Source organism: Pogona vitticeps, chromosome 4, assembly GCF_051106095.1.
Source record: "Pogona vitticeps strain Pit_001003342236 chromosome 4, PviZW2.1, whole genome shotgun sequence".
NCBI lineage: Eukaryota > Metazoa > Chordata > Lepidosauria > Squamata > Agamidae > Pogona > Pogona vitticeps.
Window position 1 is genome coordinate 119487438 of NC_135786.1, and position 27734 is coordinate 119515171.

Genomic DNA, 27734 nt, shown 5'->3' on the forward strand with positions numbered 1-27734 from the left:
GTGTCCAAGACCTCAGATTGCTACTCTCATCTGGAACAGACAATACTGAGCTAGATGGAGCCATGGATTGACTGCAGTTCCAGGCTTACCACAAATTTTCTAAAGGAAGAAGGGCAACTAGCATTTTTCAGAGGAAAATGGATAGAGACCAAGGTAACCTTTACAGCCTTTTTTAGAGTCAAGAAGAGGTGGTGCCACTTCTCTTGATTCCCAGACAATATGCCAAAGCATTTGCACCAAAGTCATATCAACAAGCAGCAACAAAGGAAGCATAATCCATGCTCTGTAGGGTTACTGAATATGAATATGAGGAGGAAAGTGTCCACTGCTAACAGTGGTAGGCTACTCTATTTATAATATACTTGAAACTGTTTTCAGGAAATGTGCTGAGATCAGAGTTACAGTATATCAAGAAAAATAATATTTTCATTATAGGTATACACAAGACTAGAACTCTGAAATTCTTTTGCTTGGCAGATTAAGTTACAATTATAGTAGACCCACTGAATCAACTACAGGAATCCTGTTCCTTAGCGCAGTAAATCACAATAGAATAAGCCTATTGAATCAGTGGGGATTTGATGAGTCAACTCTCCTTTAAGTTCCATAGATTCAAGTGGGCCTACTTTAGTTGCATGTTACTATACTAAAGTAAGCCACAATCAGAGTAGGACCATTTGAATGAATGGAATTTATGGAAGAGTGGGCACACCAAATCCTCATTGATTCAATCGGATTACTCTGGTGCAACTTACTATGCCAAGCAGCCATAGTGTGATAAGAGTCCTTGGCCTTCATTTAATTCTTTTGATGTACAGTGGTGCCCCGCATAGCAACGATAATCCGTACAGCAAAAATCGCTGCAAAGCAATTTCGTCGCTATGTGGTTTTAAAAAGCCCATAGGAATGCATTGAAACCCCTTCAATGCATTCCTATGGGCTTAAAACCCAACTTTAAGCGAAAATCCTCCATACGATGGCCATTTTCGCTGCCCAGTAAGCAAGGAATTTGGGCGAAAACACAGCGGGTGGCCATTTTTTTAACCTGGCAGCCATTTTGGAACCGCTGATCAGCTGTTGGAAAATCATTGCTATGCGATGATCGGTATGTGAAACAGGGTACCGATCACCGCAAAGCGATTTTTTCCTATCTAAAAAATCGCAATGCAATCGCTTTTGCGATCACAAAATCTTTGTCACTATGCGGATTTGTCGTTAAACAGGGCGCCCGTTAAGCGAGGCATCACTGTATACTGAAATTTGTGATTACAGTATATTCTGCTACTATATATCTCTCTCAAAACTTCCCTTGTAGTTCTTTTTGAACACAATAGTTTCTTTGAGGACTCAGGAAAGGAGACTACTAGTACCTTGCCAATCACAGTGGAGGCATGAATCTGGTTTCCAACTATAGTATGTCCAGTGAAGCAAGTATTAGGAAGGTTGTGGAACATAGGTGAACACGTGAGGCCAGCATGTGGTGTTGGCTGTGCAGCCACAGGCCATATACATACAGTGGTGCCTCACCTGATGACGTAAATTCGTTCCAGTGAAATCGCTGTAGAGTGAAAACGTCGTCAGACGAAACTAAAAAAACCCCACTGAAACGCATTGAAAACCCCCCAATGTGTTCCAATAGGCTGAAAACTCACTGTCCAGCGAAGATCCTCCATAGGGGCAGCCATTTTCGGGTGCCTGTAAAGTGAAAAATGGCTCCTAAACACAGCGGGGAGCCATTTTGTACTCCCGGTGGCCATTTTGAAAACCTGACGATCAGCTGTTTTGATCATCGTAAAGCGAAAATCGGTTCCCGAACCAGGAACCGATCATCGCAAAGCGGGGAAACCCCATTCAAACCATCGTTTTGCGATCATAAAAACCTTACCGTAAAGCGGATTCGTCATTAAACAGGGTAATTGTAAAGTGGGGCACGACTGTAAATGCATATGTATGCACACATACACAGAACGGTTACTTACCTGTAACTCTGGTTCTTCGAGTGGTCCTCTGTGAATTCACACTAATGGGTTAAATCTGCACTTGTGCAGAGGCCTCGGAATATTCTAGAGCTTAAAGTAACACTTTTGGCTCCGCCCCCCAGGACCTCATGGTCCGCCCGTCCTAACAGTTACCTCAGTTACCCAAATTCCGCTGCTGCTCTAAGGTGAGACAGCCGTGACGGAAAGAGGGGAGGACGGGCGGGACGTGTGAATTCACAGAGGACCACTCGAAGAACCAGAGTTACAGGTAAGTAACCTTTCTTTCTTCTTCGTGGCCTCTGTGAATGCACACTAATGGGTGACTAGCAAGCTTGCCTCTGATAGGAGGAGGGACGTCACGGCAAAACAGCAGACAGGACCGCGCATCCAAAAATGACATCCTCCTTGGCCCGCAGATTCAGGCAATAGTGAAAGATGAAGGCTGACGAAGTGGGCCAAATGTCAGCTGTGCAGGTGTCTGACAGCGGAACACCCTTGAGGAAAAGCTGTAGAAGTAGCCAAAGTTCCGGTAAAATGAGCATTCACTGGGCGCAGGTGATTAGACTTGCGGGGGGAAAAACAGCCCTGCAAACATAGAACGATAATGCTCTGCGAACATCTAGCAGGTGAAGAAACCTCTCTACATCGGTAGGCAGTTAGGAAAGAAAGTGGGCAGACTGATAGGCGGCCGAACATGAAACTCAGTAGAAACTTTAGGTATGAAGGAGACATCTGGGAACAGTATAACTTTGTCCAGGTGACAAAGTAGGAAGGGAGGATCCACCTGAAGTGCTACTGGAAGTAACTGCAACTAAGAAATAACCTTGAAAGTCAACAAATGTCCAGCAATTGTGGTCAGTGGCTCAAACGATGAATGCGAGAGGCACTCAGGACAGTGTGAAGAGTCCACTGTGGTATAGACTGGCCCCGTGGAGGGTAAAGGTTTGCCGTACCACGGGAAAACCTCTTCATTTAGGGTAGCGAGTAGTAATTTTGGTAAATGCCAGCCAATTGCAGAAATAGAATTGATTGGTAGAGGGCTTCCTGGAGTGTGATAATATGGAGTTTATTGAGGAGGAATTCTCCATGCCATGAGGTGAAGAGCTTGTAGACCTGGACGGTACGTTTTCCCTTGATTCTGGGTCAGAAGATGAGGAATAGACGGGGGTCTCAGGGAGCCTGACGACATTGTCAGCAGTGTTGTGAACCACAGCCGTATGGGTCAGTATGGAGCTATGAGGATCACGGTGGCATTGTCATGTCATATCTTCACTATTATGCACAGTAGGAGAGGTATTGGAGGGAACATGTACATGAAGCAGCCCTTCCAGGGCACCATGAGGGCCTCTCCTTGAGAGTTTACCCCTAGTCCAGGCCGTGAAAGATAGATGGCACACTAGCTGTTCACCTCAATTGCAAGGGCATCTATGGCAGGGAGGAACCAAAAAAAATCTCTTGCAGATTCTGATGAATGTGCAATGGTCCAGAGATCACTCGTGTATTTGGTATGTTTGCCTGCTCAGATGGTCTGCCCATGTGAAGTCCTGGGCGGAGATGTGCACAGCAGACAGAAAGATGTGGAATTCTAGACACTACTCCCAAAACTGAACAGTCAGGTACAGTAGAGGAAGAGAATGGGTGCCTCCCTGTTTGTTGATGTAGTACATTGCTGTCGCATTATCCGTAGTAACTTGGACAGCCATGCCTAGGTTGAGAGTTAGGAGCGCCTGAAATGCTTTGAAGATGGCCAGCAATTCCAGATTTTTTTTAAAAAGAGAAAGTTTTACTTCACTGACCAGGTGTCGTAGATATGAAGACTGGTACAGTGGGGTCCCATCCGACCAGACTGGAGTCTGTCGTGATTCTTGAGGTAGGTAGGAGTGGAGCAGTCTTTCCAGGGCCAAGTCTTCTGGGTTGATTACCAGCAGGGTTGGTGTGCAAGCTCATGAGTAATCTGGAGGCATATGTAGGGCGTATTTTTCATGGGGTTAAACAGGGCAGATGCCAGGCCTGTAGGGACTGCCTCTTGAGCCTCGCAGGCTTTATGACAGATGTGGTGGAAATCATGAGTCCCCGAAGATTTTGGGCCTGATGGGCTGTGATCCAAGACAACGGAGGGGAGCGACATATCGAGAGGTGGTAAGCGGGAGGGAGTCACAGTATCTGTTGGATTTTTTGTCAACTTCCTATAGGAATGGTGGGGATGGTCGCGTTGATTGGATTGTGGTACTGAGCCAACTGTTGAGGGAGATATCTTCGTTGAGAAGTATAAGGTCTGTATACACTATAAGAGTACTGATGCATCAATGGGAATTTTTGAGATCTATAAGGCTGAACGTTGTATGACCATGCTGTTTTCCTCATTCTTTGAAGGCCATCTAGGGATCGAATAACCTAGAGCCATCAAAGAGCAAGTCCCCTATTCCAAATCTGACATAATCAGAAATGTTGGCTGACCTTAGCCAATTGTGTCTTCGCAAGGTTACCCCAGTCATGAGTTGTTTGGAGGTGGCCTCGATAATGTGATGCGCTATCACACTCTCTTGCTGAGTGAGGGACATGGCGTCTTGATGGAGAGCAAGCCCTTTCAGATTAAATGCTGCTGGGGCTGCCTGAAGAGAGGGTAGTGCACAGTTAGAGAGGTTGATATGGTAGGCGCCTATAGCTGCCATGTAGATGAGCTTTCTCACCTCCTCGCTGCTCGGTGTGGTAGTAGATCTCGAGCGTGATCTGGCTTGTGTGGCGTCCAAGGAGGAGGATGCCTAGTTAAAAATCTGTATTGGTACCATAGGTCTTGTACAGATTTTCTACAAGCCTGGACATTTTAGGGACAGAGAAGGGCTTTTCCCAGGTCTACTGAAGCAAGCAGAATAAAGATGGGATAAGGGACAAGCACAGGGAAGGCACTGATTCCTCATCAATATCTGCATAAACCTTATCAGACTCTGTTTGAAGTTGATGTACTGTTAAATCAAGAGCCTTATCGATTCTCTGTATCATGTTAGAACATGAATGAAATTCGGAAATGAGGGATGGAGGAAAGCCATCACAAATATCAGAGTCTGGCAGGGTCAGGTTAGGAGTGGTCTGGTGCCATGGAGTCAGAAGACTCAGAGTCAGAGTCATGGGAAGCAGAAGAAAGTGGAGCATCAGAAGTGAAAAAGGACTTCTGGTTTCTTTTTCAGTATCCTTCCTATATCATCAGTATTCAGTATCTTCCTTAAGAATACTTCCTCAGTACCAGGCATTTCTTATGGGCATATATTGTTTTAGTCTTCCGCTTGGTACCGTAGCATGGTACCAGCATGCTTTAACCTCCTGGTACCAGCAAGTTTTAGCCTTCCGCTTGGTACCAAGGCATGGTACCAGCATGTTTTAATCCCCTGGTACCAGCAAGTTTTAGTCTTCCGCTTGGTACCAAGGCATGGTACCAGCATGTTTTAACCTCCTGGTACCAGCAAGTTTTAGCCTTCCGCTTGGTACCAAGGCATGGTACCAGCATGTTTTAATCCCCTGGTACCAGCAAGTTTTAGCCTTCCGCTTGGTACCAAGGCATGGTACCAGCATGTTTTGACCTCCTGGTACCAGCAAGTTTTAACCTTCCGCTTGGTACCAAGGCATGGTACCAGCATGTTTTAATCCCCTGGTATCAGCAAGTTTTAGCCTTCCGTTTGGTACTAAGGCATGGTACCAGCATGTTTTAACCTCCTGGTACCAGCCTGTTTTAACCTTTCGCTTGGTACCAAGGCATGGTACCAGCATGTTTTAATCCCCTGGTACCAGCATGTTTTAGCCTTCTGCTTGGTACCAAGGCATGGTACCAGCATGTTTTGACCTCCTGGTACCAGCATGTTTTAGCCTTCTGCTTGGTACCAAGGCATGGTACCAGCATGTTTTAACCTCCTGTACCAGGGAGGCTACATGGTACCATCTCTTCTTATGTCTTTTGGTATCAGGAGATGATCTCTTTCTTCGGTACCGGAGCCCGCGGGAGTATCGGGACCTGGGAGGTCCATCGATGTTCGGGCATCTCCGGTAACGGAGGTTCCCTCGGTACCAATCGGTGCCTCTTCCTCCCGATATCAGGGAAGGACGGTACTGACGATGTCGAACTCTCATTGGAGGATTCCGATGAGGACGAGGAGGACTCGGAGGATGAAGTTTTCGCAGCAAGGCTGTATAGCAGACGCAGATAATACAGCTTTTGCATTTGCTGCCTCCAACGTCTCAAATAGCTCTTAGAGAGCTTGAGCGGTTGCAAGTCCTCTTTAGGCGCATGCTCTTTAGCTTCATTGGGGCGAAGATGTCGAGCCCCGTGGGGTGAGACCTTCGGTCCCGAGTGGCTCGGAGACCGGGAATCTCTAAAAGATGGCGTGAAATGCTTCGTTTTCGCCTTCTTGTTTTTCGCAAGTCCTCTTTAGGCGCATGCTTCTTCGCTTTATTGGGGCGAAGATGTCGAGCCCCGTGGGGTGAGACCTTCGGTCCCGAGTGGCTTGGAGACCGGGAATCTCTAAAGATAGCGCCAAATGCTTCGCTTTCACCTTCTTGTTTTTTGGAGAGGATGTTGCAGGGATAATTCCGGAGTAGGAGGAAGCGGGACCGACGACGACAGTGAAGATGGAGGCGAAGAGCCCTAGGAAAGAAACTCAACAGGAGACTGAGGAGTGAGGACAGGCAAGGACGGGGAAGCCTGTGGTGGCAGGCTAGGAATAGCCGAAGAATGAGGGGTCGGCGGTTATAAAACTAAGGGTTTGGCCTTAGTTTTAGAGGCTTTACTCTTTTCCCTAGGTTATATATGAGGTAAAGGGTCGGGTTCTGCGGACGCAGAGGCCGCTTCGATGCATACACAAAGATTTTTGTGCGACTCTCCAAGGCAATGCAGCTTTTAAAAGTAACCCTGGGAGATGAGGAAGCCTTGGAGGCCTGGGAACAGTCCAAGGGGGGGAAGGGGGGGAAGGGAGGGGTTAAGAGGGAAAACCCTCGCAAAGGGCCAAAACGCACACCTCCCCTCCTAAATAATAAAGTCTTTGTACTTTCCTTAATGAAGAATCGAACAGGAGCCAAATATTTTCCAAGAATTTCCAATAATTTCACGGAGCTCTAGCCAGGAGACCTAACTGCAGCAGCGGAAAAAATGGAACTGAGGTAACTGTTAGGGCGGGCGGACCATGAGGTCCTGGGGGGCGGAGCCAAAAGTGTTACTTTAAGCTCTAGAATATTCCGAGGCCTCTGCACAAGTGCAGATTTAACCCATTAGTGTGCATTCACAGAGGCCACGAAGAAGAAACAGATATTTTCCCTCCTTAACTGTTGAAATCTAGGCTTCATTCTGGGGTGGCAAAGAAATATATCACCAGCAGGGTTGCTATGAATTGGGGTTGGTCAAGGTGAACACAGCTTTGGCAAACAAAGAAGAGATGAAAGATATAACTGAAACATGAAATCCCCTGTGAAAGCTAGATTCTATCCTGCTGCCCTTTTGGCTTTTTGGGAGCTTTTCTGCACCAGAAGGAAACAGACTTTATGAGGTGAAGGCTGCAGGGGGAGCTTTGTTTGGGAGAAGTCTAGTTCCTTCCTGTTCTCTTCTCACAAAGGGTAGGATGTACTACAAAAATGGTGATGTGGACTGGCTTTGGATGTCTGCCCTTCAGCCACTCTTTCCAGCAAATTTTGTCAAAAGACACTGGCAACAGAACAGAGGAAACAGACAGTGAGGCTGGTGGAAGAGCCAAAGTGATCCTAATGGAACTGGATTACATTAGAGCAGCTAATTGGAATTGCTTGTCATTGCTGCTTGTTTGAAGCCAAAGGGTTTCCACAGATAGTGGAAAGGGAAGCCTCCACTGTTTGATGCCTGTGTTGAGGAAACAGGCTATAGCAGCCCTCAGTAGTGCTGCAGGAACATCTGTTTGGCAGCAGCCCAACCACTCTTCCACAACTTTCCTGAAAGGCACTGTTGGTTGCAAATGTGTTTGTAGCTGGGGACCCTCATTCCTCAAATCGAAGCAGTGGTTGTTCTGACATACTGGTTTTCTGTGTCTTTCTTTAAGTCCCTACGGCAGAGGGTAGATGTGTCTATATATTTGTTCTCAGGAGTTGTATATGTGACCGTTTGGAGTGGTTTGTTGTTTGTTTTACTGCAGCTCTGCTGCTGCTCTGTACATTGATGAGAACTGCTGGCGTTTAATCTCATCACGAAGGATAATGTGTGAAGAATGGTTAAGGGAAGAGGCTTCTCCTCCTCCAGCCTCAAAAGGAGAGTGTATCCCCGGATTTAGAGGGGGGCTGTCTCCATGATAGCTAACTTCTTTCTGCAAAAAAGAGGTAGACAAATCATATATGATACCACTAACGGGGAACTGTACACATTGCCCAGTTAATATGGAGTTAAGTCTCAGCATAAAATGTGACAGAGTATACAATGTCAGTTGAGCACTGCACATCGTCCTCTAGTCGTTTATTCATGTCCAACTCTTCGTGACCCCATGGACCAGAGCACACCAGGCCCTCCTATCTTCCACTGCCTCCCGTAGTTGTGTCAATTTCATGTTGGTTGCTTCACAGACACTGTCCAGCCATCTCATCCTCTGTCGTCCCCTTCTCCTCTCCCAATAAGCAGGCGTCTTTTAATTTTGTGGCTGCTATCTCCATCTGCAGTGATCATGGAGCCCAAGAAAGTAAAGTCTGTCACTGCCTCCATGTCTTCCCCTTCAATTTCCCAGGAGGTGATGGGACCAGTGGCCATGATCTTATATATACTTATATATATACTTATATACCGCCCCATAGCGCTACAAGCACTCTCCGGGCGGTTTAAAATTTAATTATACAGGCTATACATTGCCCCCCCCCCCAGCAAGCTGGGTACTCATTTTACCGACCTCGGAAGGATAGAAGGCTGAGTCAACCTTGAGCCGGCTACCTGGGATTTGAACCCCAGGTCGTGAGCACAGTTTTAGCTGCAGTTCAGAGTTTTAAACACTGCGCCACGAGGCTCTTTGTTTTTGATGTTGAGTTTCAGACCATTTTTTGCACTCTCCTCTTTCACCCTCATTACAAGGTTCTTTAATTCCTCCTCACTTTCTGCCATCAGAGTGGTATCATCTGCATATCGGAGGTTGTTGATATTTCTTCTGGCAATCTTAATTCCAGCTTGGGAATCCTCCAGTCCAGCCTTCCGCATGATGTATTCTGCATATAAGTTAAATAAGTCGGGGGACAATATACAGCCTTGTCATACTCCTTTCCCAATTTTCAACGAATCAGTTGTTCTATATCCAGTTCTAACTGTTGCTTCCTGTCCCACATATAGGTTTCTCAGGAGATAGATAAGGTGGTCAGGCACTCCCATTTCTTTAAGGACTTGCCATAGTTTGCTGTGGTCCACACAGTCAAAGGCTTTTGCATAGTCAATGAAGCCGAAGTAGATATTTTTCTGGAACTCTCTGGCTTTCTCGATAATCAAGCGCATGTTAGCAATTTGGTCTCTAGTTCCTCTGCCCCTTCGGAATCCAGCTTGTACTTCTGGGAGTTCTCGGTCCACATACTGCTGAAGCCTACCTTGTAGGATTTTGAGCATAACCTTGCTAGCGTGTGAAATGAGTGAAATGAGCACTGCACATAATAGTTGGTTAATTAATATACACATGCTCTACACTCAAATATTTGTTTTTTTCTGTGTATGTGCTCTAAACATGAAACTTAGTCACTCACCATGGATCTAACATATAGGATCTCACCTGATTCAATAACTTGACATACAAGATTCAGCTTTAGGTAGAGTGGGGGCTTGGGCACAGCTGGATAATGAATATTTAAGTGTTTATAACGGGAGAATTCATGGGTGAAAACTGCCTTGGCCCAGGGATGAATTCCAAACATGGTAATGGGACTTTAGCCTTCATGTGGGATGAGAAAGAGATGCCAGCAATATCATTAAATTATTTAAAAATATCCCATTTATGAATGTGGGATATTGTGTTTCTGTACTGATGATCGAAAAAGCTAGGAGATTATCCAATATCACTGCACGATACTGTACCTGCACTGCAAGCCAGAAAAAGGATGCCAAGCTTTACATCGCAAAGGGCAACCTGAATGTTGAATGCTGTTGCAGTCAAGATAGTCTACAGGATACCCTCTACTGCTCACTACCATTCATACCTGTTGAAAAAGAACCATGACAATCCCCCTGTGTTGGTTGAGAAGTGGTTAACTGATGAAAAATGTAGTCAGCTTTTGGGATTTTCTATTGCGTGGCATCACTTTGTGAATGGTGGTGGTGCTAAAGGACTCCTACTCAACATCTTGACCTGTGGAATGTCTCAGGGTTCCATGATTCCCCATGCTTTTTCACGTATACATAAAAAACCTGAAACAAGCTGTCCAGAAATTTGTGATCTGCTGCCACGTGTGTGCTGACAACACCCAACTCCATCTGCTTTTTAAGATCTTACAGGCAGTCCTTCTCTCAATCTCTCAGGCTTTAGTGTGTGGTCACCCAGCCTCCCACCACCCCATGCCAATTTCACCTTTGAATCTACCTTACTTTCTAAGACAGTTGAAATCCTACTTGTAAAAATAACTTTACGGTCATTATGTGTTTTCTTTTTCATCAATTTAAAAACTCAGTGTGAAAAACAACAATATTCTTGAGTGAATATCTAATCAAGAATTGCAATGTTTTTATTGGCCGTCAACAAATCAGTTCTCAATTCAGAAGACTGAATTATCACTACTTCTTTTGATGAAATTAGTGCAGAAGGATGGAGAAATGTTGTTTTTCCACCTACAGGGCAATATTATCCACTTTCTAGGCATGTCAGAAAGAGTCCAGTGTTGAAAATATCAATGTAATCACAAGCCCAGCAATGGTCATTTTAAGGAATAGTACACACCCACTACCACAGTTGTCAGATCAGTAAACAGAATCTCATAAAATTTTGACATGCAGCATTTCTAAGGATGTTTTAAGTCACATGATCACTGAGAAGAAGTCATAGATGGACAAGCCAAAGAAAGATGAATGGTAGCTGCTCATGAGTACAGTATTCTCAAAATTTTGGATTCTTTGGATGTGTTTTATATCAGGTAACCTCTGAGGGGCTGGGAGACCTTGGTTCCCTTTGAACCTCTGGATGTTTGGTGGGCTGCACGACAGCCTCTCATTTTTCATCTGTCCCAGAATCATTTTCCATTTAAATGCGACACATACACCCTGACTAATCAGAAATATGAAATGACAGACTGGTCACTTCCAGTTTCTAAAAAAGACTAACTGTGGATTAAATGAGGCCTGAAGGCAAAATTACATTTTAATGGCATATTTCATCCTTTGTAGATTCTATGGTGAAATGGGGGTGGGCAGGCTGGATGACTATGAGCTGTACTATGGTTGCTGGGTGAAGACAGAAGTGAAAACAGCTTGGATGTGGCAGTAGTCCGTCTATGTGAAAATATTTTGAAGGCTGTTTTGGACTTAATGAAAAGGTAACCCAAATATGTGAATAGGTACAACACATGCAATGTGTTTACAACACATGCAATGAATAGGAACAACACATGCAATTACTTTAGTTAAAGCAATGTTGCAATGCCTGCTCACCAAATGCACATTGGAATGCTATGTTCCAATTTCATATCCCTTTCTTTGACTTAGGCAAGCTAATGAAGAAATGCTATATCAGACCAAAAGCTCTACAGACACGTGTGCATGTTTTCTATAAGACATCCCTTTACTTTTTTGAAATAAATAAAAAGGAAGAGGTGGAGTTAGCAAAGAATGTCACTGGTAACCAAGGCCAAAATCATGCATAGCATGTGAAAGAAAGATAGTAAAGACAGGACAAAAATCAACTCATTTGAAATGTGGTGTTGGTACATACAGTATATCATAGACATGAGTAAACCCCCTCACATTTCATAAAATTTTTAGTATATCTTTTCATGTGATAACACTGAAGAAATGACACTTGGCTACAATATAAAGCAGTGAGCATACAGCTTGTATAACAGTGTAAATGTGCTGTCCCCTCAAAATAATGCAACACACAGCCACTCATATCTAAACCGTTGGTAACAAAAGTGAGTACACCCCTATGTGAGAATTGGGCACAAAGTGTCACTATTTTGTGTGGCCACCATTATTTTCCTGCATTCTTGAGCACAGAGTTCACCAGAGCTTCACAGGTTGCCACTGGAGTCCTCTTCCACTCCTCCATGATGACATCACAGAGCTGGTGAGTGCTAGAGACCTTGCGCACCTCCACCTTCTGTTTCAGGATGCCCCACAGATGCTCAATCGGGTTTAGGTCTTGAGACCTGCTTGGTCAGTCCATCACCTTTACCCTCAGCTTCTTTAGCAAGACAGTAGTCATTTTGGAGGTGTGTTCGGGGTTCTTATCATGTTAGAATACTGCCCTGTGGCCCAGTCTCTGAAGAGCATCCTCTGCTTCAGTATGTAACAGTACATATTGACATTTATGATTCCCACTGTAGTTCCCCAGAGCTGGCAGCACCAGGTTGCCGCCACACACACACTTGACACCATCTGAACCAAATAAGATTATTTTGGTCTCACCATACCACAGGAAAATCCAGAAATCAATGTCCTTAGTCTGCTTGTCTGCAGCAAACCGTATGTGGGCTTCCATATGCATCATCTTTAGAAGAGCCTTCCTCTGAAGATGCTGGCCACAAAGATTGGCGAAATGTTAGGAAGAACAACCTTCAGAACACGGCCAAAGAGCCCGAAAAAACCACAACAATCATGTATACTCACTGCTTTACATAGTAGCCAAGTGTCATTTCTTCAGTGTTGTCACATGAAAAGATATACTAAAATATTTATGAAAAGTGAGGGGGTGTACTCACTTCTGTGATATACTATATACTAAACACAGCCAGAAAAGTAGAAAAGTGGGTGCTCAATCAGGTGAGTGCCTGAACTCTCACCTAAGCGAAAATCAGTACCCTGAGCCTATCCTACCAAGCACATGTAATAGAAATACAGAAGTGACCAGCATAGACTATATTACTTGGAAAATGAGATGAACCAGTAGACAAAGAGAAATGTCTAATATGAGAAGGACTGAATCAGTAAAGAAACCACAGTTGTTAGTTTGCAAGATCTGAGCAGAACCTAATGGAAAAGGCAATATTGCTGGGTAGTGGGGTAGTAGGGTGGGGACAACAGGAAAAGAGAACAACTTAATATGTGATACTGTTGGTTTGCAAGATCTGAGGAGAGCCCTTAATGAGAGGATGATTTGGAAATTGGTGTATAGAATGAGAAAGTTGGGGAAAAGGGGGTTTCTACTTCCCTTCTGTTTTCCTAACCTTTATCTCAATGTTCTCCCCTTAGGCTGCAGCTGCTGTTGCTGCCATCTCCTTACTTGTGAATGAACCAGGTAAACCAAGTAATCTTACTCACAAGTAAACTAGGTAAAACTTGCTTAGAATCATAGACTAGTTGGAAGGGGCCTAAAATGCCATAAAGACCAACCCCCTCCTCAATGCAGGAATATAAATCAAAGGATATTTGCCAGGTGGTTGTCTGCGTTTCTCTTGAATGCCTCCAGTGTTGGAGAATTCAGCATCTCTCGAGGTAATTGGTTCCACTGTCACACTATTCTTAACAGTTAGGATTTTTCCCCTGATATTTAATAAAAATTTGGCTTCCTTTAACTTGAGCCAATTGTTGCGTGTCCTGCACTCTGGGATGATCGAGAACAGATCCTGCCCCTCCTCTGTATGACAGCCTTTCAAATATTTCAAAAGTGCTATCAGATCACCCCTGTCTTCTTTTCTCAAGGCTAAACATGCCCAATTATTTCAGCCTTTCCTCATAAGGTTTGGTTTCCAGCCCCCTGATAATCCTTGCTGCCCTCCTCTGAACTTGTTCCAAATTATCAGAATCCTTCTTGAAGTGAGGTGTCCAGAACCGGACACAAGACACAAGGTGAGTGTGATTATATGTGTTTTTATGTGTATTAGAATGGGATATGTAGTCCTAAGATTGTCCCAATAGCATCCATCTTGATTTAAAGTCTGTTCTGTAGTAGGAAAGTTTTTCATGCTGTTTCAGAGAAGCTTCGCTCTCTGATTATCTCGTTGCTAAGATGAGTAGAGAGCAGAGACTTTCGTAGTCAAAATAATTCTGCCACAAAGTATGATAACAACTGAAGCTCCATGAGAAAGTTAGGCGGGACAACAAGACCCAGGAGGGGGTGTTCCTTATGAAGAATTCTGGGAAGAAGAAGGAAGTTGGTAAGGAGTGGGAAAAAGATGGAGTTGGACTGAGAAAGGTCAGACACGTGCTTTTTCCCATAATGGTTTGTAGCTTTGCTATGGACTATTTTTCCTACCATGGACTGATTGAAGTCAACTGGATTTCATCTAGCATCAGCCTATGAAGACCCAAGACACGTGAGATGGACTGTGTTATGCTTTTTATTAGTTAGCATAATTCTATTTCTTTATTTTTCCAGCTGGAGTGGGGAGGGGAGTATTCCGTTTGTCTTGATATGAAAATGTACCTACTGAACTATTTTACTATCAACTGAAACCTTTTCTAAAGCAATTCTTTTCAATAAAGCAGTAATGATTTGATCTGCATGCATTGGTTCTTGGACAGACTAGCTGAATGTCTAATTGGCCATGTGTGTTTGCTACCAAAGATTTAGAGCCAGATTATTCTGAGTAATACTCATGGATTTATCTGTGTGTGTTGCTTTCTTACTAAAGGAGATTGGCTCTTGAGGAAGAAGTTTAGACAGGACCTTGCTGAGACCTAAGTGGCTCTGCTCAGCAGTCAGAGGTTTGTCTGGATTTCGGACTCATCCCAGTCTCTGGCACCCCCATAAATCTCTTTGGAGATAAGGGGCTGCTTACAGTGAGGCCAAACCAATGCTGAATAGAGCAGGACTAGCTCCTTGTGGGATTTCAAAACTATACTTCTATTAATGCAGCTTAAAATAGCATTGGCCTTTTTGTAGCCACATCACATTGTTGGCTCATATTCAGCTTGTGATCTACGACAATTCCAAGATCCTCCTCACTTGTAGTATTGCTGAGACAGGGATTTCCCATCATAGGGCATTTGGTTTCTTTTTCCAGTGCAGTACTTTGCACTTATCCCTGTTCAATTTCATTCTATTATTTTCAGCCCAGTGCTCCAGCATATCAAGATAACTTTGAATTTTGTTTCTGTCTTCTACGCTAGTAGCTATTCCGCCCAATTTGGTATCATCTGCAAATCTGAAAAGTATTCCCTCCACTCCCTCATCCAGGGCATTAATAAAAATATTGAAGAGCACCAGGCTCAGGACTGAGCCTTGGGATACCCCACTTACTACCTCCTCCCAGTTAGAGAAGGATCCATTAATAATCACCCTCAGAATATGATTCTGTAGCCAATTGTGTATCCACCTAATGCTTGATCTATCCAGCCCATATCTAGTTAGCTTGCTAATCAGGATATCATGGGGCACTTTGTCAAATGGTTTGTTGAAGTCAAGATATACTATGTCTGCAGCATTCCCTCTGTTTGTGAGGGAGGTTACCTGATCAAAAATTAAGATCAAATTAGTTTGGCAGGATTTGTTCTTGACAAATCCGTGTTGACTTCTAGTTATTACTGCATTGTTTTCTAGGTGCTTTCACAATGACCCTTTTACGATCTGTCCCAGAATTTTGCCTGGGACTGATGTCACATTGACTGGCCTGTAATTTCCAGGTTCCTCTTTTTTGCCCTTTTTGTAGATAGGGATAACATTGGCCCTCCTCCAGTCCTCTGGCACCTCCGCCATTTCCCATGATTTCTTCAGCCAGTTCCTTCAGTACTCTCAGATGCAGTTCATCCGGCTCTGGACATCTCAACTCGTTCAAGGTGGTAAGGTATTCCTCGACTGTATGTTTATCAATCTCCAGCTGCAATCCTTTCCCCTCCACTTGCACTTCACATTTGTCTAGTAGTTCATAGTCTGTCCTTTGGGAAAAGACTGAGCTAAAATAGAAATTAAGCACCTCTGCCTTTTCTTTGTCATTTGCTATCATTTTTCCATTTACACTGAGTATCTGAGCCACTGTTTCTTTTCTTTTTCTTTTGCTGCACACATACCTGAATAATGCTTTTTATTGCTTTTAGTGCCTGTAGCTAATTTCAGTTCATTCTCAATTTTTTGTTCTCTTAATGCCATCCCTGCATTTCCTTGTTACTTGTCTGTACTCTTCCTTGGTGACCTGGCTTTCTTTTCACTTCCTATACATGTCTTTTTTGTTTGTTTGTTTTTAGGTCCTCCCTGAGCTTTTTATGAAGTTGCACTAGCCTTTTTGCTGCCTCCCACCTGTTTTTCTTTTTGGAATGATTTGTACTTGTCCTTTTAGAAATTACATAGTTTAAATGAGTGAGATGTTAAATATTGTTATGTATTTTTAAAAATATCTTTTAAAATATTTTCACAGGTTTGTGAAAAAGGTTTGGCCAGAAGGAGTTAAATGCTTTTTTTCACATTGAATGCCATGGTAGGGTTTAAAGTGTCAGACCTATGACACGTGCCCTATATAACTGCCTGGCTGACTCTAGACACAATCTGATTGGTCAGAACGTTGTGCTATGTGACTTCTTTAGAATGTTACAAGTTTTTAAAAAGCCAGCAAATTCAGAGCTGTTCAGGTTTCAAAGCACCAATTAAAAAGTGTGATTTAGAGGCATGAATGGCTCAGTTATTGTGAACAACAAAAAAGTGGCTAACACAGACTCTTTTCCCAAGTAAGTATTTTTTTTTTAAAAACCCAATTGTGACAATCGGCCCACGTCACTCATGGCATTCATAGTCATGAGCTGATTTGCACAAGCCTATGAGAGGACTGGAGAGGCGGAGTGATTAGCTACATGAGGTTTGGTGGGAGAAGAAGTCAGATAGAGATTGGGATGAGATCCAGAGAGAGGTAAGGGCTGGTTAGTTAGAGATGGAGGGAACAATGTGATAAGGCTGGTTAAGAAAATAGGTAGAGAAGGCGGTAATGATTTTGCAAGAGAAAAGTATGTGCTGAGAGAACTGTTAATGATTTGCTTGTGTACAATGTTTATCGGAATAACTTCTATTATTAAATCTGCTTCACTTCAATAAATAAGTTATGTTTGTATTCACAAGACAGGTGTTCTGACAAACGTCATTTATATTGTGGACTGTGGACTGTTGGCAGCAAGAGGAAAACGCAATGTGAACCTTTGTGAGGGCAAAACACGCAGGTGCCACAAGGGTGAATGCCACACCAATGTATTTCATATGTTTTCAGTTGGCTGGAGATTTCTGGTCACCTATTTCTTCACTGGGTAAAAACAGTGTTACTCTTTAAAAAATTCACAACTCAAAAGTCCTTTGGTGAAACATCCCCAAATTTGGCAAGAGTAAGAGAAGACATTCTGCTACATCTGTGCTAAATTTGGTGCTGATCTTAGCTCCTGTTTCCTAGTTATATGTTTTTGTCTGGGGCATCCTATTTTTTCCTTTTGGCTTATGTAATGCTGTGTGGTGCTGGCAGCACAATATATGGCTCTATGCTTTTGCAGCCATAATTCATTCCCATTCTGAGGGCCTTTGCTACTGGAGTCTCCTTATAGTGAAATTCTATATCAAGAAGGGAGACCACCTAGCCTTATGGTGTTTCTTGCCCACCATACAATATCCATGCTTCTGGCTTCTCTGGAGTAGAAAACATGTGTGATATAAATTTCAGCATTCTTTGCAACAATATATTAGGACTGACCTCTTCTCCCCTTATAGAAATTGGAATATGACTCAGTGACTAACACAGAAGCAGCACTAGGCAAATGAATTGAAAACAGCCTTACCAAGTAGTTGAACTTTGTTTTCTGGGCTCTGAACAAGAACAGAGCTCACAGAATCCAGGTTGTCATAGTTACTGCAGCCAAGTGGCCCTGTCCTGGTTTCAGTAACCTAAGCAAGAGAAAAGTACACTTTTATTATAAACATGGGAAGGGAAAGCATGCTCATTGCCCTTCCACAAGTCATGCTGTGATAGCTGGAAGGGCCCAGTACCACCACTACTGCCTCAGAAGGTACCATTCTGGCCCTAATCCTCAAGTTCTTGCCCAGCTGGCTTTTATGGGGAAAACTCGTCTTCTCAATAGTATACTCTTTCCGTCATACTGGGATGAAACTCCTCCCTCATGGATGCTCCTTTCTTCCCTTGCCCCAGGTAATTCTCTATAGGAATTCCTTTGGGCAGATAGGTAGGATCTAAGTGGCTATCTTGCTCTGACCCAAAGAGGTCAGACAACATGAGGCCCTTTCAACATGTTCAGCTTTTGCCAGGAGAAGAGCTTGGGCAATGGTATAAAATGATGGGAGCATTTGTTTGAAAACATCTGAAGAGTCACCAGTAGACATGGGGACGAATAAAGAAATGAAATATCTCTGATTCTTGAGATATTCTTCCCTTCGTATTCACCAAGTCTGGAGACCGTGATAAATTTGAAGGGATGAATATTTACCCATTTTTATTCATTCCTTCATGAAGGCTGGCTGAGGAATGGAAACAGAGTTTGCCTTCCCACAGCCAGTCTGCTTGTTAGGCTGAAGCCAGTTTCCCTTCTGCAGCCAGTTTGTTTCTCAATATCTTGTTGATCAGCTGATGGTCAAGTCATTGACAAGCAGGTTGGCTGCAGGAACTGAAATCAGGATTTGCCTTCCCACAGACAGCTTGCATGTCAATGTCCAGCCGATCAACTCTTTGGGAGGACATTGTGTTTTAACAACAAATTGATGAAAATGTGTTGATTTGTTGCCAAAATTTGGTGCTTAATCACTTCATCCCTTTGTTGAGGGATGAATCCCAATGAAGCACATTTTTCTGATTCATTCCCATCTCTAGTCACCAGTTGTCACTGTTTGTACTGCTCAGATCTCCCTCTTCTCTTTATCCAAGGAGGTTGTTAGGAGGTATCAATAAACCAGAACAAAGACTCCTAAAGTAGATGGCTTCATTTCTAGTTCCATTGTGACTTAAATATACTATAGAGGATTTTCAACCTTGCTGCCAGTCTTCACTCAATCCCACAGAAACAAGTTCCCTAAAAAAAAAACCCTGAAGAAAGAAGACCTGTGTCTTTCTCATTTCCCTTCCACCACCACCTTCATTCACCAGCTCATTTCTTCTGTTTACTACTTCAATTTTTGCCACAATCATTTGTGAGAGGCCAAAGGTTTCAGCGGAAATCAAATAGGACAATAAAATATTCCTTTGTAAAATTGGACAGGCAACATGATATTTTTGCAGTCCAAACTTTGGGATTCCTGGGAGAAATGGGCTAGAAGGCCAACATGTAATGTGCCATAAGGAAAACCAGACATTTCAAGTTAGAATGTGCTTCACTATGAAATAATCCTGAAGTACATAGGGAGGCCCTTTTTCTATGGGTCCTTTGTCTGCTCTAAATTGTACTTTTAGAGTTTCTTTCCCCCGCCCTGAAAGTAGAAATGCAGTTGAAAGGGCAAGATGAAGTTGACTTCACATAGAAAAACCATCCTGTAGAAAAGAGGTTGAGCATCCTATGATGTTCTCATTAAAGTCAAAGCCTCCTCCCTATCCTTAAACTATATTGATATTTGTTTTTAACACCAACTTTAGAGAAACATTCCATTTTTTGCCCATTTTTGGTCCGCTTTTGATTCCTAATCTTTGAGTGTTATGTATAAATAACTCCTCTGTCTTGGTTGGCTAAGAGAAGCTAAATGCCCAGAGTACTTTGCCTATAATTAATATTCAGTTTTTCAAAAAACTTCCAGATTATGAATGTGAGTATTCACTACCACTCATACTTGTTGAAAAATCCCTGGCAATTGCCGGGAGGCGGGGCTTGGCACTGTGGTGTTCAGCAGCACTCGGGGGCAAGAGCTCCCGGGAAAAGCTGAAAACCGACCAGTCTAGAGACCCTTAGTGACAACAAGGGTCAGGAGGGGCCAGGAGAGGCTCTTCTGGGCTGTGAGTGTGCGTCGGAGGAAGGAAAGAGGGGCGGCGGCTAGTCTTTTTCTCCCTCTGAAGAGAATCACGAAGCAAGGACTGGAACAGGACGGCATCTTGGTGGTGATTAGCAGTGAGTAACCCCGATTTATCCCTGGGAAAAAGGGGAATGAAGAAATACAGTTAAAAACTGTTAACAATAAACAAAATTGAAGCCCTTAAGCTAAAATGAACTGGTAAAAAGATAAGGACCGAAAAGAGTATAGAAGCGGTGAATCTTGATTACCGGCTCTGCTGGCGTTCTATCTGAAAATGAAACTAAGCTTTTGGCAGACCGGTCCAAGGTCAAAGTCATAGCAAAGAAAATAAAGCTGTCCCTGGGAAAACTTCTTGATGAATTAAGCAATTGCGGACAGAGCTTGTGTTGATGTTATAAAGAATCTGACAGAGTTTTTAACAGCAGATTGAGTACCAGTTTTGGGACTATATCTTATCTTGGCGGGGGAGAAGCCCCCCTCCCTTGGAGGCTATGGCTGTAGACTGGAGGGAGCGATTGGAAAGCAGGACTGGAGCTGTGGATCGGATTTACAGTGGATTTACAGTGTCTTGGACAGACTTTGTATTGGATTATTTTAACAACACCTACTGGAAGAAAGCGGAATGCCAACGCCAACTTTAGTACATTTAATTGACTTTTTAAAAAATAAGCCTTTGGGATTAAGAACTTTGTAGTAAAAACGGAATTGTGAAAACATCGAGGTGGGGAAGGCAAGGTTTTTCTTTTTTTTTTTTTTCTAGCTCCAACTTGGCTTTTGAAATAATACTGGGAATTGTGGAACATTGACTCTTATGCTTGTGGGATTGTACCTGGCTTGTATTTTTCCCTAGTACATTTAATTGTCTGGTAAAAAGCCCCTGGGATGCTAGAACTCTGTATTAAGAACGGAAATGTGAAAACATCGATGGCAAAGGCAGGGGATTGTTTTCTACCTTCAACTTGGCTTTTGGAATAATACTGGGAACCGTGGAATATTGATTCTTGTGTCTTCGGAATTCTGTCTAGCTTGGATTTCTCTTGATGGACTACATGGGCAACTTAAAAGCAGTGGGTGAGTACAGCAATGATGTTAAGTCTCTGAATACGAAGGAACATGTATTAAGGTTGTAATTTAAAGTGCTAGTTTAAAAACTGACTCATATACTGTAATATTGGATAAAGATCTGAGGAAGGCCTAGGTGAGGTGGTTGATAGTAGGCTTGTACTTTGGTTGCATAGTGAACCATAATGGCTGCAAAGAAACCTAAACCCCAAACACCTGGAACCTCCCCTGCTCAAACATCAGCGCTAGGAAAACTAACTTCTCGGGAATCAGAAAAATCAGATAAAGAGTGGCAAAGCACTATGCAAAACCTATTGATTACAGGACTTCAACAAATAAATGAGCGTCTGACTCAAATAACAGACCAAATGAAGGAGATGAAGGCAGATTTGACGGAAACAAAGCAACAGGTAAAAGAAATTAAAACAAAAATACAAGACGTAGAAGAAAAAGTGAAAAGTACGGAGGCCAGGCTGGACAGAACTGAAGAAACAGTACGGCTGACACAGAGAAATCAAAGGCAATGTGAAGACAGGCTAATAATGCTGGAGATGGAGAAAGCAAATAAGATGTTAAGATTTCAAAATGTACCAGAAAAGGAAGGTGAAGATTTAGAGACATTAATGAGTGAAGCCTTGGCGCCAGAAATAGAGATGGATGTAGCGAAACTCCGCCAATGTCTGGAAGCATCCTTCAGAGTGAGTACAGCGTATGTTAGAAAAAATAAGTTACCCAAAGAAGTTCATCTGAGATTCACGAAGAAGACAATCAGAGATAAGATTTTAAGGGCGTCACAAGATAAACAATTGATAATAGAAGATAAGAAAATTAACGTCTTAAAACAAATTCCATGGCAAGTGAGACAGAGAAGAAAGGAATATTCCTCTCTGGCACAGCTACTCCAACAAAATGGAATCTCATATAGATGGCTAACACCAGAAGGTTTATTCTTTCGGATTGACCGACAGAGATATAATATAACATACTCGATGAAAGAACAAGATTTTATGGAAAAAACGAGAAGAATTGGAAAATACCCAGTGATGGAGAGAAGGAGAAGAAACCAGAAGAAAGACCTCGAGAGAAGCCAACACAATTACCACAACCAGAATCAGACACTGAATCAGGAGAAAAGGAAGCAAGGGAGCCAAGATGTACTAGAAGCATGATGAAGAAAAAGCAAAAGGATAGTAATCTACATCAAGATGTCTAGAAAACAAATGAAGATTTTTTCAGTAAATGTAAATGGCCTAAACTCACCCCAAAAGCGGAAAAAGATCTTTTTACAATTGCAGAAACAGAAATCTGACATTATATGCATCCAAGAAACTCATGTGAAAAGAAAATACTTGAAACTGTTAGAATGGCCAAGGTTAGGAAAATTATTTGCAACTTCGGACGTGAGTAAAAAGAAGAAAAGTGTAGCTATCTATATTAAGAAAGAATTAGAGCCAAACTTGATTTTTGCATCAGACAACGGAAGGATATTAATGGTGGAAATCCAAAGAGAATCAAAGAAATTGCAAATTGTTAATATTTACGCACCAAATGGAAATCAGGAAAACTTCTTTAAACAACTGCAACCAGAATTTGCAAACAAAGATTATGATTACTACTGTGTAATTGGAGATTTTAATGCCATCTTTGATAAAGAACTTGACACAAAATCAGAAAAAATAAGTAAAAAGAAGAGAAGCACAATTTCAAGAAATTTTTTACAATTGGCAGAAGAAATAAATATTACAGATACGTGGAGAACATGTAATCCAAGGACAAGAGATTACGTATACCTTTTACTCTAACAGACACAAATCATGGTCAAGAATTGATACATGCTGGATATCAACAAGCTTAATGAAAGAATTGGAACAAATAGACATTTTACCTAATACATTTGCAGACCATAACCCAATCTCATTACAAGTAGGTAGCAGACCAAGAGAATTTAATTGGAAGCTTAACACATTCCACTTAAAAAATGAAGATTTCAAGAAACAAGCAAGAGAAGAAATTGATTTCTTTTTTAAAAAGAATATGAGAACAGATATGTCAATGTTTATGGTCTGGGAGGCAAGTAAGGCATTCTTTAGAGGAATAGTATAAGATTTGCAGCAAAACAAAAAAGAGAAAGACAGAAAAATATGAGATTTTGGAAAACAGATTAGCTTCAGAAGAGAGGCAGTTGAAACAAAACCCAACAAATACAGAATTGAAAGAGAGGATAAAAGGTATGCAACACCAGATAAATATATTACTCACCGAAGAAACTGCAAGGAAGTTTAAATTTGCAAAGCAATTTTTTTTTGAGAACGCAAATAAACTGGGAAGATAGCTAGCATATAAATTAAGGAAAGAGAAGGAGAAGACAATAATACAAACTTTGAAAGATGAAAAAGAAGTGGACAAATTTAAACAGGAAGAAATAAAAAAGATTGATGAGGACTTCTATCGGAAGCTATATAAGAAAAAAGAAGCTGACAAAGAAGCTCAGAAAGAATATATATGGAAACACAACAAAATGAATTTGACTAAAGAATAAGTTCAGTTCCTAAATGAGCCCTTAACATATGCAGAAATTACAGAAGCTCTCAAAAAAAGGGGGAAAGCACCAGACCCAGATGGATTACCAGCGGAATATTATAAAGAATGGGAAGAGGTATTACTTAAGCCATTTAAGAAGCTTTTAGAATGTGTCGAAGAAAAGGGGAAAATACCAACAACATGGACTGAAGCGATAATCTCCCTTATCCACAAGGAAAATACGGAAGGTAAAGAAATTCAAAATTATAGACCGATTTCATTGTTGAATGTGGATTATAAAATATATGTGACCATACTGGCAACCAGAATGCAAATAATTTTAATTCAGTTAATACATCAAGATCAGTCTGGGTTTCTTCCAAAAAGGCAGATGAAAAATAATATAAGGATAGTCCTAAACTCCCTGGAATATTATGAAGCACACCTGGAGAAACAGATGGCCATGATAGTCTTGGATGCGGAGAAAGCCTTCGATAATCTTAATTCGAATTTTATGTTGTATTTGCTGGAAACACTGCAAGTTGGAGAAAGATTTTTGAAGCTAATTAAAGCAATATATACTCAACAAAAGGCAAAAGTGAGAATTAACGGCGAGCTGTCGAAAGAAATACAAATGCAGAAAGGTACCAGACAGGGGTGTCCACTCTCTCCACTACTATTAATTTTGACTCTAGAAATATTAACCAAACAAATCAGAGATAAAAAGGAATTGAAAGGATTGAAAAAGGCCAAAATTACAAATTTCAGGCTTTTGCAGATGACTTAGTCGTTATACTAGAAGATCCAGTGCATTCAATAGATTGAAAAACTTTGGTGATATGGCAGGAATAAGAATAAACCAAAAGAAAACAAAAATACTTACTAAAAATATAAGAGAACAAGAACGGCAGAAGTTAGTAGAGAAGACGAACTTCCAAGAGGAAAAGAGAATTCGATATTTAGGGATCCAAATTACAAAGAAGATGAGTACACTATTTAAAGACAGTTATATGAAATTGATGAAGGAGATACAGAACAATTTGGAGAAATGGGATAAACTACAACTATCGCTGTTGGGAAGGATTGCAACGATTAAAATGAATGTCTTGCCAAAAGTTTTATTCTTATTTCAGACAATCCCTATCATATTAAAACAGACCTTTTCCCCAAGAACTTAATAAGATAATCATGAGATTTGTATGACAAGGCAAAAAACCAATAATTAAAATTAAAGCAATGCAAGATGCCAAACAGAGGGCTGGCTTTGGTCTTCCAGATTGGGTTCTGTATTATAGATCTTGTATTTTAGATTGGATAAAAGAATGGATAACTCTGGAAAATGATAGAGTACTCAACTTGGAAGGACATGATTGACAGCTAGGCTGGCATGCTTATCTATGGTATAAAAAGGATAAAGAGCAAAAGCATTTTAATGTACACATGATAAGAAGAACATTATTTGGCATGTGGAGAAAGATTATACAGTGGTGCCCCGCATAGCGACGATAATCTGTGCAGCAAAAATCATTGCTATACGGATTTGTCGCTATGCGAAAATAAAAAGCCCATAGGAATGCATTAAAACCCGTTTAATGTGTTCCTATGGCCAAAAAACTCACCTTTAAGTGAAAATCCTCCATACGGCGGCCATTTTCACTGCCCGGTAAGCGAGGAATCGGCGCCAAAACACAGCGGGTGGCCATTTTTTACCTGGCGGCCATTTTGGAAGCGCCGATCAGCTGTTGGAAAATCGTTGCTATGTGAAAATCGGTAAGCAAAACAGCTTACCGATCATCGCAAAGCGATATTTTCCCATTAAAAACATTGCAATGCGATTGCAAAAACGATCGCAAAAAATCGTCGCTATGTGGATTCATCGTTAAATGGGGCGCCCGTTAAGCGAGGCACCACTGTACAACAAATTTATCAAAAAACACCTATATGGGTATCGCCTATAGAGGCCTTTACACAACCTAATCTCATGATAAAAGCAAAACTTTTAAGATATCAGGATTTATTTAAAAAGGATGGTGAATTAAGGTCCAAAGAAGAGCTAGAGTCACAGAATATTTACATAGATTGGTGGTCCAGAGCACAGCTGGAATCTAGATATATAAAAGACAAAATAGAAGGTTTCTACTCAGAACAAACGATGTTTGATAAGCTTTTACCAGGTTCAAAAGACAAAATAGTTAAGAAAATGTATAACTATCTGTTAGAAATCAAAATGCCAATGAAATGGTTAAAGAATGTATGATTAAGTGGGCACAAAACATAGGGCATAATATTGATACTGATCAATGGTTGAACATATGGCAAAATAATATAAAGCTTACAAGGTCGGCTAATTTTAAGGAGAATATATATAAGATGTTTTCCAGGTGGCATATGACTCCAGAAGAATTGTCAAAGATGTATACAGATGTATCAAATGTGTGTTGGAAATGTGAAGCACATGTGGGAAGCTATTATATGTGGTGGTCATGTAGGGTAGCGAAACAGTATTGGAAAAGAGTACATGCTGTGTTGCAACAAATAATGCTCTGTAAGGTGCCATTAACCCCAGAACAGTTTTTATTGAGTATGATACCTGATAACATAGATAAGACAAAGGAGTATGTAGTTATATACATAGTCACTGCAGCCAGAATTTTATATGCCAAAAATTGGAAAAGTTCGACGGTACCGAAACAAGAAGATCTTATAGAGAAGATAAGGGAAACAGCGGAAATCAGAAGTGATGAAGGACTGTCCTTTACAAAAGGCAACTGAAAGATGGGATTTATTCTATAAATGGATTGAGTCAATAGACATCGTATGAAGAGCATACAGTGAAATGAGAACTTAAATCTGGAAGGCAGAAAATAGTAAAAAGAGCAATTTGGAATTTTGATATGGCAATATGTATAGAATGGATGTTAGCATGTTATTGTTTCTCCTTTTCCCCTTAACCTCAATTCCCTTTTTCCTTTCTGTCACCCCTTGTTAAAAATAAATTTTAAAAAAATCCCTGGCAATTGCCTTGCTTTGGAATGAGAAGTGGTTAATCAGTTAAAATCCCAACTTCAGATATTTTCTCTTGCTTGGTGTCACTTTGTGAATGGTAGTAGACCATCTCGACTGCTGCCATTGGTGTTGTCAACATTCAGACTGCCCTTTGCTATGTAAAGCTTGATGTCCTTTTTCTTGCTGGCAATGCAGGCATGATCTTGTGCAGCAGTATCAGGCCATTCCCTGGTGCTTTGAATCATGGATACAGAAGCACAATATCTCACATTAATAAATGGAGACTTTTTGAAAAATGAAGTTCCTGTCTTTATAAAATGGAAGCTTAACTATACATAAACTACTGGAAACTCCAACATAAACTTGCCTCAATTAGAACTACTCTGTGCTAGAGGATCCCAGAAGACGAGCACATGATCTGTATTATGGTTGCTGGTAGAAAACAGAAGCAAGAACAGCTGGGATGTGGCTGTAGTCATTCCATAACAAAAGCCTATTTTTGGAAAATGAAATGGTGAAGCAAAGGTGTGAGTAAGTGCAACACATACAATGGAGAAACATACACACCCTTTCACTTCTCAGGTAAACTAATATTGCCATGACCACTCTGCAGAATGCAGACTAGAAATATATATTCCAATTTTCAAACCCTTTCCTTGGGGTAGGGCTCCAGAAGAAAAAAAGCTCCTTTGAACAAAACAAAACAAAACAAAACAAAAAAAAAAAAAAAAAAAAAAAAAAAACACCCCTCTATAAATATATTGTGCATAAGTTTCCCAAAAGATTCCCAAAAGATGATTTATATTTTAAAGGAGAAGTTGGCATCAGCAATGATTATCACTGTAAACCAAGGCTAAAATAATCCATTCTATGGGAAGAAAGACAGTGAAAAAGGACAGGGACAGAAATAAACTCATTTGAGACATGATGTTTTTAATTTCTATCTCTCTTAAATTGTAACGTTTTAAAATTATGTTGTTGTTGCTTGTTGTAAGCCGCCTAGAGTGGTCTAGTACGACCAGATAGGCGGGATAGAAATAAAATAAATAAAAAAAATAAATAGATGTTGGACTAGAATTTTGCCAATAGAATAGATAGGCAGAAAGGCATAAAAGTGGGTGCTCAATCAAGTCAAGCCTGA

At 41.4% G+C, this 27734-nt stretch overlaps 1 protein-coding gene across 4 annotated transcripts in view; it reads right to left on the bottom strand.

Annotated features, from left to right (window-relative positions):
* The window catches only part of BRINP2 (BMP/retinoic acid inducible neural specific 2), a 195682-nt gene that overhangs the window by 52656 nt on the left and 115292 nt on the right, over positions 1 to 27734 (bottom strand). For 2 of the 4 annotated variants that reach the window (XM_072998200.2, XM_072998201.2), the window contains 2 exons: positions 17836 to 17941; positions 9060 to 9170 (listed from right to left, as the gene is read on the bottom strand). In XM_072998200.2, coding sequence (XP_072854301.1) covers positions 9060 to 9170; positions 17836 to 17941 — 217 coding nt within the window. The remainder of the gene's footprint in view (positions 1 to 9059; positions 9171 to 17835; positions 17942 to 27734) is intronic. The other 2 variants (XM_020815123.3, XM_078392389.1) reach the window with 1 other exon arrangement.